Source organism: Ostrea edulis, chromosome 4, assembly GCF_947568905.1.
Source record: "Ostrea edulis chromosome 4, xbOstEdul1.1, whole genome shotgun sequence".
Classification (NCBI taxonomy): domain Eukaryota; kingdom Metazoa; phylum Mollusca; class Bivalvia; order Ostreida; family Ostreidae; genus Ostrea; species Ostrea edulis.
The window spans coordinates 67,390,864-67,403,276 of NC_079167.1; the positions used below are offsets into that span (position 1 = coordinate 67,390,864).

Below are 12,413 nucleotides of genomic sequence, written 5' to 3' on the forward strand. Positions count from 1 at the left end.
ATCTGAAGGGTTACTTGGTTTGACTTCGAGAGAGTGTCTCTGTGCGGGAAACCCGCTCGTGCGCGAAGTTGTGGTTCACTACGGTCGTCTGTTTACGGACACCTAACTCGACTGCAGCCCTCCCCGTTTTATAATGACATAGATGCATATAGAAGATTATCACACGTGGCATCCCTCCAAAAAGGTGACGTTTTTCCGGAATCTTGATATCCTTCCAGATCCGTGACAACCCACTTTGACGGTGAAACCACATTAGCGACATCGAACCAGTGGTGACATCCAGCAAATGTAGTACCATCGACATCCAGCCAAAATCTGTAAGTTACCATCAATCTAGAAACTGGGATGAATCATCTGCCAATTCTGAAATAACTAGGGTATTATAGAATAAGAATGCTCTTAGATTAACTAAATATCCACAGTCATAACTAGATATAAACCATAAAAACTAACTGTATCCAAAGACACAACAATCACCAACCCACAGCCAAAGAGAGTGTAGCATCGTAACGATCTGCATCTCAGGACACAGCAATCACCAATCCATAGCCAAGAGACTGTAGTATTGGAACGAACTGTGTCGTGTACAAAGCCCTTAGTTAGTCTCTGCAAGATAATCAATATAGTTCCACTCTCTCTGTAAAGCCTTAAATCTATACGAGGGGTTTAACAACTGACTTGCAAAAAGATGCGATCGCAAGAACTCTTGCTACTGCATCTTGGTTGTCAACCTCTGTAAATCCCTTTGTCTTTACTAAAGGTGTAGCAACCCTGGCATGAACTTATATAGATTGAGGTTGTTTCTAGAGTATCAGCACACCAAGGTACAGCCCAACACTTGCTCTCAGTAGGAACTGTGAACGTGTCACAGAACACAAAGCATGTTTGCGAGGCCAAGTGTGAATGTCTTAGGATGATGTAAAATGTGATCTGTGCCATCCGGCCAAGAGACATTCTGAGACAAAAGGAGGTGCAACTGACACGGCTGTTTTCCCAGCAAGCTGTGACACTTGGATTACTTCACTGTCCCTCGGTTGACCCGTTCCTAGTCGATCCGTCCTATTATCGATCCGGCCCATTTTGCTTCGTCGATCCGGTCCGTCAAATCTTTTTATTAAAGATATAATAAATTATTAAATTACTTAAGAAAAAAGGGGAAGTTTTTGCATGCATATTTTCACACGATTTAGCAGAGATGTTATAAAAAACAAATTTTAGGTCTCTGAAGTTAGATATTATGATTAAATAACTGTCGGATTTAGGTATGAAAATAAAATTACTTATACAACAATTAGGCCTAGTGATTTTTGTTTGGAGTGCGATAATCAGTATGATTGTTTCTGAAAAAGTGTGTTAATTAATTGATGTACAGCAATCAATGTAAAAATGTGTCCATTAATCATTGTGAAAACACCCTTGTTAAAACTTTTGGAGTTTTACTTTGTATTACAACCTTTGATCATTAACTGCAAGAATAACACCTTTTATTGAACACCAAAAATTTAACTCAGCATTCAAGCTTAACCTAACTAATTGAAAGTTTTTTAATAAGAAAAACAATTGCCCAAGCTTAGGAATATTCTTTGATCTACCGAAACCAAGGATATGTAAGCCGATTCTCAAAATGGTCCGTTATTAAAATTCAAATAACACTTGGAAAAATGGTTGAAAAATGTGGTATTACCATTACAATTATTTTTCCTGAGGGCCAGATCGACCTGGGGACGAATTAACTAGGGGACGGATATTCTAGGGACGGATCGGTAATGGGACAATGGGACGGATCGTTTAGAAATTGCGGATCTTCACCGGAAATTTAAAGTTTCAATATGGTAGACTCGCTTGAACTCGGAGGCTAATAGCTGGTGAAAACGAATCTGATCTGTATGAAACTTAGCCCTTTTACTATTTATTCGAAAAATAAGATATCTCTTTTATTTAAAGAGATATCTCTTATTTTAAAGAGATATCTCTTTAAAATGAGATTTATCTCTTAATTTTAAGAGATATCTCTCTAAAAAAGAGATATCTCTTTCATTTAGGGAAATATTTCTTTCACTTAGAGAGATATCTCTTTCACTTAAAGATATATCTCATTTACTTTTAGAGATACCTCTTTCACTTAGAGAAATATCTCTTTCACTTAGAGAGCTATCTCTTTCACTTTGAGAGATATCTCCTTTACTTAGACAGATACCTCTGATACTATAAGATATATCTTTTTCAATAAGAGAGATATCTCTATCACTTTGAGAGACATCTCTTTTATTCTGAGATATATCTCTTTTACTTTGAGAGATATCTTCTTCACTTAAAGAGACATCTCTCTAAGAATTCCTAGAGAGATATATCTCAAAGAATACGAGGCATCTCTTTAATCGTTGAAAAAGATGTATCTCTCAAGGAGAAAGGGATATCTCTTTCCAATATTTTTTTAATTAGTTTGAATACCTAAGAAATTCTCAACTAAACCGAAAGCCTGCCAAAGCAAATATTTTACACTAGAAGTATTTTGATTGGTTAAAAAATAGGGTTACATCATATTAATGGCGATGCAACAAGGATAAGTCATTATGATCACACGGGGTGGAGGGGGTCTGTTTTATTTAAAGATATATCTTATTTTACGAATAAATACTAAAAGGGCTTGCCAAAGATCTGCCGAAACGGATGATCAACATTTACTCAAATATTGTGAGGGTGACAACAAGTAGCTATATATTAAACGGTAATTCTAAGATGGACTGTAACGGATGACGGATGCATAAAGTCCAACATAATGATGGAAAATTGCATGGAGAAAATGGTGTAGGGTTAAAGACGGCGACCTAATTAGCTTTATTTTATGAAACAAGTGGCCAACGAGCCTTAACGGTCACCTGAGAATCATAGCCCATATAGGGAGTCTCATATTTGCCTAGTTTAAGCCTCAATGCAGTACTTTGTGCACATATTTATATCATCTTTCAAAATATGCATACAATTCCTATTCATTTACAGAAGAGGGAAAATGGAAGTTATAAATCATTTTGACATCCCCAACCTCCTCCTCTAAACCATGGACTGTGAATTTCACAATTTAAGAAGAGAACATTACAGACATCACAACCATATATTTAGTTTATCTCCCATGACTGAGAGTAAAGAAGAAGAACATATTTTTAAATACACTTTTATTATGTTCCCATATTGGCCCTGTCTGAACCCCTGTCCCAGAAACCATGAATTTCACAATTTAAGTAGAGAGCTTCATGGACATCATAATCATGCATGCATTTAGTTTTTCTCAAATATATATGAGCGTAGAGAAGATTGATTGTATCTTGTTTAACGTCTCTCTGGAGAATTTGTCACTGCTATGGAACCGTCACCATTACCGGTGAAGGGCTTCAAATTTAAACCTATGCTCGGCGCTTACGGCCATTGAGCACCCTCAACGTGTTTGTCAGTACCCTGCCTCGATTTAAAAACCGATCATACGCAGAACAACCTCCTGCGTATCGAATCAGTTGAGAGATATAAACACTTTATGCAGGACTGGTGATAATGGAATATTGCTACATGAATGAAGTTGACGATGGAGAAGCTGAAATCATCCCATCTATCAGTTGTTAGTTTGCAGTTAATATCTACTTTCAATAAAATATCTAGGTATGAAGCAGAAGTGGATGACTCTGTGGTGTCTTTTATTTCGAGTAAAGGTATTCCATGTATAATGAAAGGATAATGAACAATTTTGAAGGATTTAGATCAACATAAAAGTTTATTGTTAAATAATGATGAAAGTGAAGCAGATAAAATTCACATGACTGGTAAATGATTAGAAGCTGACCTTTTTGCACTTAAGATTTTTTGGAAAAGTTGTCTGCCCTTTGTAAAAATAAGAAAAATCTCATTTTCTAAAACTGTGCGGTCAATGATTAATTTTATTTCATATTTTCATAAAAAGAAAGTGTATGTAACTTTCTACCAAGAGATAATTATGAAAATAGAATTTGTTTTTAAAATATTGTAATAAAACATGCTTTTCCCATATACTTTAATGTTAAATTCTAGGTGAAATAAATCAAGCAGTAAACAAAATTTTGAAAATTCCTATGGTGGATTATTTTTATTTGATGAACCCTTCAAAATGATACCATGATTACAAATATTCCACCATCCATTTATTAGATATGAAATATGGTCATTATACATTGAATACCTTAACAGGAATACATTGAATTGACATGTGAATGATCGACTGATTGAATATTGTTTTACGTCCCTCTCGAGAATATTTCACACATATAGAGACGTCACCACTGCCGGTGAAGGGCTGCAAAATTTAGGCCTATGCTCGGCGTTGGACCTCGGTTTTTGCGGTCTCATCCGAAGGACCGCCCATTAAGTCGCCTCTTACGACCAGCAAGGGGATGCTGAGGACCTATTCTAACCCGGGTCCCCATGGGAGGCATATGAATGAAAATTAGCATTGCTGATAGATAAAACATCGTCGATATATCTAAATGTGGAATTGAAGGCCACAGCAAGAGATTTTTTCTTCTCACGTAGAAGATATTGAACAAATTCTGCTTCATATGAATATAAAAACAGGTCAGCTAACAAAGGAGCACAATTCGTGGCCATGTTGGAAAACCTGATCACCAAAGACTACGAAGATATTTTCAATGAGGAACTTCAGCATATTTTTAATTTCAACTTCAGAGTACTTGTGCGTGGAATCAGAGTGGTGTTTAACAAAGTAATTTTTGGACGACTAATCACTAGATATGAATGTTTTCGTTTTCCTTTATCATCTTCATTATAGGTCACAGTGACCTTGATTTAGAGTGCAGCACACCCTCTACTTAAGATGCATTAATTGACTAAGTTTGATGATTCTAAACCAAATGATTTTGGTTTGTTACAAAAGATTTTATTGGTTTAATTGTAAGTCATTGTATAACGAATTGGGTAATGCGCGAGGTGTTCTAAGTGGTTTACACATTGTCAAGTCCAAGAGAGCCATATTTCACAGGAAAATATCACATTTACCAGGTGTGAAGTTCCCTCTTGCAAAATTAAATTTATCGCCTATATACATTTATTTCAAATCTCGACATTCGAACTTTCCCTCACTTATCAACTTCCACCCTCCCCATTATTGATTGTATGTTGGTTAATGTCCCGCTTGAGAATTTTACACTCATTAGGAGAGACGTCACCATTACCGGCGAAGGGTTGCAAAATTTAGGCCTATGCTCGGCACTTATGGCCTTTGAGCAGGGAGGGATCTTTATCGTGCCACACCTGCTGTGACAAGGGACCTCGGTTTTTGCGGTCTCATCCGAAGGACCTCCCCATTAAGTCGCCTATTACGAAAAGCAAGGGTTACTGAGGACCTGTTCTAACTCGGATCCCCACGGTAATCATCCTCCCCATGTAATCACAAACCCTTGAAATTGTGAGGATAATCATCAACCTCGTGTTTACAAGTGGCGGATCCATAAATTTCTGAAGGGGGGGGGGGAGGAGCAGTAAATGGATGGGTATCCAGGGGCTGTCTCCAGAACCCCTCCCCCAATTATTTCTGACAGTCTACATGAGATTCTTTAGAATGAGAATACAGCCGGTCTAGAATATGAATTAAAATACATAGAAGCACTAAATTAATTTCACGAAATAGATCAAATCCGATTGTGCCAAGCATTGAATATGCAAAATAAATGGACATACAGTAGCCTGTGTGATTATCTCAGACTGCAGCCGCTATCTTATCACTGAACTCATCAAATTGTTCTTATTGCATGTTTATCAACAAATTTATCCAACATTCAAAGGGGGAAAATCTGGACTATTGGGGGGGGGGGGGGGGGTCATCTGATTGCATGTTTTCATCTTGATGTCATGATGTGACACAAGAATATCTGCTCCAGCGACTTTCACCTGAGTCATCCAAAACTGAGACGTTGTTACTAACTCATCTGATGAGTGATGTTCATAGAAATACAGTATGTTGATATCCTTTTATTCACCATTAGTGATCACGATAGTGCTTACCAGTACTCACAGTACTTTGATTGCTACAGGAATATTGAATACTCATGCAAACACCAAGGTAATATAAACTTCAATACCTTGCATTTTTTTTTTTTATTGTACTTTAGGGATGTGACTCTCATATCTTGATTTCAAAAACATGATGACTTTTAGATGCATTCATGTCCAGAATTTAACATAAAAATGGTAATAAAATAGTTTAAGAATATGGATTTATTTCCTTGCTGAACAGCAATGTATTTCACTTTACTAACCATCACCATCATTTAAACATATCAAAATACATGTAGGCCTAAATGTTTCATTAATATAATAGCAAGGTTATAAGAGTTACAGGCAGTCCATAGGAACATTCTGACGTACATCAATATCATGTGCCAGTACATGTTTACCTTATCCAAAATTAGGCCAGCACTTTTAAAGAACTAGGTCAGAGAAAAATCCTTTCTTAAATCTCTCTGAAATTCAGTTGTTTCCATAAAATAATCCTGAAACTAAAGAGAAAATCATACTTTCCTAAAACTGATTTCTCTTCTAGTATATGACATCACAAAGTTGGTGATTTAAATGTTGTTCTTGAAAATTGTCAAAAATGTCCACATTTCATTCTGATTCAGTCCTGTGTCTCAATATCAAAGCTAGTTTCATGTACAGTATTTGTAACATTTATATATAAACTTTGTGGTTGATGCATTTGCTCCATACTCTCTGAAACCAAATATTATGAACAAGGGTTGAAAAATTAAAAGTTTTGGTCACAAGAAACACCACAGCAATAAAGAATTTAACTTGGACACACAATATCATACATCATAAATTCATACCCCACAGCTAGAATTCTAATTAGTCATGTATATCTTACCTAGCTAACAACAAATGTATGCATTATGAAATTAAGTGAAATCAGACTATTTGTGAACCTGTTTACTTAAAATTTACAAAAGGTAAATTTATCAATATTTTTAGATTCACAAATACATACCCGTCCATCAAAAAGTTCCTTAGAAGGAACAAACAAATAAAAACTTAAAATGCTGTACTTTGAGACCCTAAAAGGATTCCTTTCACCCCAGTGCCATTGTATCCCCAAGAAAGAAGTTGTACGCAAGACTACGCATATATTTTATATTAGATATCATCCATCAGAAATACATTCACAATCAGTGTGCTGAATCAAATAAATTTTTTTTTCATGAATGGGTAGGTAAAGCAAAAAAACGGGGTTTTTTTCTCTATGTACACATGCCTATTTCTCAAGGTTTGTGGAATTTCACTCAGCAGAATAATTAATGCTATCAATAATTCAATTAATGTGTGCTATAAATTTGAAGATGTCATTGATTTATATTTGAAAAAAAAAAAGTTTAATGCTGTATTGCTGCACATTTCAAATGAACGAATGATATCTTCAAATAATTAAAGAGATCTTCAATCATTTGAGTTTATGATAATTTGGCACTCCATATTTACAAGGTTGCACAGTACAATGTAAACAAACAAAAAATAGAAAAAAGAACACCAGCAAAAATAATGAATGGAAGTCATCAATCTTTTCACAATGGAATGTCCACATTCTTTAAATAATAAAATCTGCCTAGTGCATGTATTATGTTAGTTTAATATACAACAATTTAACCATTGTGTAATAAATTATAATGATGGATTATCAGACCAAAATAACTAATAAACTGAACAAATTGGTACAGTGTACCATTTATAGTAAGATTTTTTATCTTATTGTCTTTTTTCATGTACTAGTGAGGAGATGCTTTGTGAAAATATTGTATTTATCTATTTCATAACCAAGCATCTCCACATAGTGCAGATTAAAGTTTGTTAAAACCATGTCCCCAAGGCCCAAGACAGGTTCACAATATGGGTTTCATGTTTTGCAAAGGAACACAAAGGAAATTTGGCCTATCAACCTCTTTCACTGAAAAATAGTGAAGAAGTTGAGGACCTACATATTGCACCAATACTTTCCTGAATATTTAGACTTCTAACACAGATCCGAAAATGCCACATAATTCTTCAAGTTCTGTGGTAGAGGTAGTTGACAAATGTTTTGATTCCCTGGATCCATATTGTCTCTGATAACCATTCTGCATAAATGTTGCAGGCGGTCCACATTGCTAACATAACTCTGCAGGAGTCCAGCCATATCTTTGGAAGCACTCTGAATACGACCACCATTCAGTTCGGATGACACACTGCTAACTTCTTTGAGGATATTTTTTCGTGAATTGACTTGTAAAATCAAAGAAACGGCATCCACGTTTCCAATCATCACAAGTGTTTGTAAATCATGAGCTGATTTCTTCATGTGAAAACTTCTCGATACCTGCTGAGGTCTGGGTGAGGTCCCTGCTTTTATTAACATTTTCAGTTTTTCAAGCATCTCATTGTAACTGTCTCTTTGATTGATTAACTTCATTAAAGCTGAATGAAAAGGTGACATTCCATGAATGTTAGTGAGGTCCAACAATCTGCCACTCTTCACTTTTTCCAGGAGGATTTGCAGACATACTGAAGAGCTCTTTACAACTGCAAGGTGGAAAATACTCATGGATGTTTTGTCCCTCACAAAAAGGTCTGAACCAGCTTCCACTAGCAACCTCACCACTTCTTCATGACTTTCACATACAGCCAACATGAGAGGAGTTTGACTGTAACAATTCTGGGGATCCAAAGATGCTCCATTCTGTAACAAAAGCCTCACTACCTCAGACTTCCCATTTTGAGCGGCACAATGAAGAGGAGTCAGTTTTGCATCAGAAGACACGTTCACATCACAGCCCTTATTCAATAGCAACTGCACAATCTTTGCATGACCATGAATCGATGCAACATGGAGTGGGAGGAGTCCATGGAGATCTTTCAAAAAGGTGGATGCTCCATGTTCAAGCAATTTCTCAACCTTTTCCACATTGCCACTCCTGGCTACTAGGTGGAGAAGGGTGGAACCCATGTGGTCTCTGGAGTCCATTTGTCCCTGTTTGATGAACTCAATAAATACTTCCATGCTGCCTTGAAGAGAGTCTTGCAACATTAATTCATTCCAGGGAACACCAGCTGCAACGTTTACCTCCATTGTATTTATTCTGTCAAAATCAAAACTTGTTACACTACAAAATAGTCAAATATTTTTCAAAGAATTTCAGATGACTTGATTACCCAATGTATTAAACTAGTTGAACTTTTTTTTAAATTTAATCACAAAATGTGTAAATATTTTACACAGCTTATTGAATGCAGTAGTAAGTGTGTATAGACACGTTAATGAACAAATCTCAGTCAAATGTGTTTTTCAAACTTTGTATCTAAAACTTCCGCTAAGCTCCAACAAATCAATTTTCAAACAAGGACATCCATATTTGCCTGAACCAAAATTATACAGATGGATTATATCATTGTTAACTTCAAACGTGATGCTGGGGGTCTACAATATCAACTTCAATTGTAGCTCTTCTCGCTCTCTGTCATGAAACAAATACATAATTCATTTGTAACTTTGAAATGGAAGTATTGGTAAATAGTCTTTAAGAAATTAGGATGTAATTTGAAAAAAGTTTACATCATTATAATATTGCAGCTAATGATGCATCTTCGCAAACCTAGTGTCTGATTCGCTTACTCTCATCTCCCGGGAGATGAGAGTAAGCGAAACGGACGCTTGGGTTGCGAAGATGCAAATGATGAGATAATGGTAATTTTTCTAAATTTCATGTCAGTGTGTTTTGCTGCTTCCACTTAGTCTAGCAGTGACAAAATGTCACACCCATGAACATCACTGTGCCATATCTATAATCATTTTAAATATTTCAATATTTTCTAAATAGCATCTATCATATAAAAATATTTTGGGTTGCCTTTCCCTTCAAATCATTGATTTGTGCTGTCTACCGGCAAGAAAAGCTAATACAAAGTTTGAAAATTAGGTATAAAGAATTAATATAATTTAATTCATCAAAAGATTTACAGCAAAAATTATTGAAACATTATCATCAGTTATACTTTATGATACACAGGTGTTATGGTTCTTGTCTCAAGCCGTTTCCAAGTTGAAATAGAGGCCAACAATCAATCTCTACCCAGAGTTGTCATTCCTTGCTCTCACTTACACCTCTGTTAACGTCTCAAAATAAGCAATGTTATTCCACATGTAAATCCACTTTTTTTCTTTTTTTTTTTACGGCAAATAGAACTAAGAACTATTTTATAAAATATCTGGAAAATGTAGGACAAGCAACTATTTGTTGATCTTTTGCAATTACTATATATTCTTCATGTACCTATACATGTATAGGCCTGGTACAATAGAACTACCCAATATCCACGTTTCAACCCAAATCAATGCTTATTGTGTCACAAAAGACTTGACATCTGCTCAATATTTATTTATTTACGTATATTTTTGTAACTGAAGTCAAAACCATACTTTATTTGAGCATACGTGTCATTTTACAAAAATCTTGTAAAACCCTTGAGACGTTGACAGAGGTGTAAGTGAGAGCAAGGAACGACAACTCTGGGTAGAGAATGGCCAACAATAGGCACAAGAAAAATTCCACAAATTATTAAATACTTGGTTTTATAAAGAAAAAACTTCTTGTACAAGTATTTAAATAACAATAATATGAAATGAAACACTTGGGTATTTATGTGGGTTAGGGGGGTATATTTGGTGTTTTCGGTAAATCCCGGGTATTTTGGTAATTCTAGTCACCCATAAGGGCTGTATAAGGGTAATATGTATAGGCCTATTCCCTCTGTATATAAATACATGTATTTATAAATACATGTATTTATATATATATATATATATATAGAGAGAGAGAGAGAGAGAGAGAGAGAGAGAGAAAGAAAGGGGTATACATGTCACCCTTACTACACATCTTACGGCGTAATGGTTGAAATTCAGAGGCCGATGGTCTAATCCTGTGATCAGGAGTTCGAAATTTTATCAACAAAATTCACAGTGGCACGAGCTGACGCTCTGTGTTAACAAAAAGGTAACGCATTGGGTGACGAGTGGTTTCGTCCCGATTACATATTCGCACCTTTACCTGTACGCCCCAAGTGGATTCGTCCCGAGTGGTTTCGCCCCCATTGAGTATGTAGCAACAGTGGTCGGAACGATTGACTAGTGCATACTCTCTGTTAACAATGAGCAATTGAATTGAATTGAAATTAGGGGATGAATGCTATATATTAATTTACCGACGCCCAAGGTATGTTCATTTTGATCATTATACCAACAATTTTTCAAATTGGATGTTTATATATGGCAACAGTGGTTGGAACGATTCATCAGAGCATACTCTCTTTTAATGATGAGCAATTGAATTGAAATTAATGAATACTATACAGTATATTAATTTACCGACTTCCAAACTATGTCCATTTCTATCATTATACCAAGAATTTTTGCCATGGCAAGTTGCATTCATTGTGGAAAATCAGTAAGTAAAAATTATCATATGAAACAGATTAGCATTATGTAGATAAAATTAGTGTGTCTATTATGTGATTTTATTAATCTTAGATATATTTATATAAATCTCAAAATGAAGAATTCAATTTATAGCATAAACTTAAAGCAGCAATATTTATTTGAAAGTAGATGATCATTTTAAGAAAGTGAATTTTGAGATATGTTAAATCGTTATAATTTTAAGATATGTTATTTTATTGGGGCGAAACCACTCGATTAGTACATCGGGGCGAAACCACTCGACTATAAGGCAATGTTCTACCTTATGTTACCTGCATTGAAATAGGGACGAAATCACTTGGTGCGAATCCACTAGGTGCGAATATGTAATTGGGACGAAACCACCCGCATTCACGCATTGCATGATCATGGCTTGGTCAATCGCTTTATTGATAAAATTTCGAACTCCTGTGATCCACGGGTGCTTGGGTCATAATATATGAATACACATCTAACCTTATACATATGTAAATTTACATATGTATAAGGTTAGATGTGTATTCATATATTATGACCCAAGCACCGGTGCTGTGATCTAGTGTGTCAGCCTATCCCAGTAATTTTTTTTTTACTTCCACAACGCTGGGTTTGCTTTAATCTCCTGTTTAACATGACACTGGGATTATAATATACGTTTGTAAAACAAAAAGAAATAATGAAATACATACCAGCTCTAAGCACAACATATATTGCTCTCGTCAAAAAAGTTTTGATGAAATATTTTGTGGTTAGTTAGTGTCACCTTCCTTTTTGATAAATCGTTCGTAAACTATTTCGTACATAATTCTTAGTAATTAGTGATTCGGTCAAAGTTAAGTGAGTTAATTAAATGTATTTTATTGTAGATCTATGTAATCTTTTTTACTAGATGGGATTT

General features: G+C 35.3%; 1 protein-coding gene across 2 annotated transcripts; it reads right to left on the minus strand.

The window, feature by feature from the left end:
• Positions 1 to 6,237: 6,237 nt before the first annotated feature.
• On the minus strand, positions 6,238 to 12,413 carry LOC125671324 (ankyrin-1-like). 2 transcript variants are annotated; one of them, XM_048906951.2, is made up of 2 exons: positions 12,205 to 12,413; positions 6,238 to 9,143 (listed from the first exon to the last, which is right to left on the minus strand). In XM_048906951.2, the coding sequence occupies exon 2, from the start codon at positions 9,131 to 9,133 to the stop codon at positions 8,042 to 8,044; it is 1,092 nt and encodes a 363-aa protein (XP_048762908.2). In that variant the 5' UTR covers positions 9,134 to 9,143; positions 12,205 to 12,413; the 3' UTR covers positions 6,238 to 8,041. The 2 variants fall into 2 exon arrangements, with proteins under 2 accessions (XP_048762908.2, XP_048762909.2); XM_048906952.2 differs by lacking the exon at positions 12,205 to 12,413 and adding an exon at positions 10,943 to 12,078.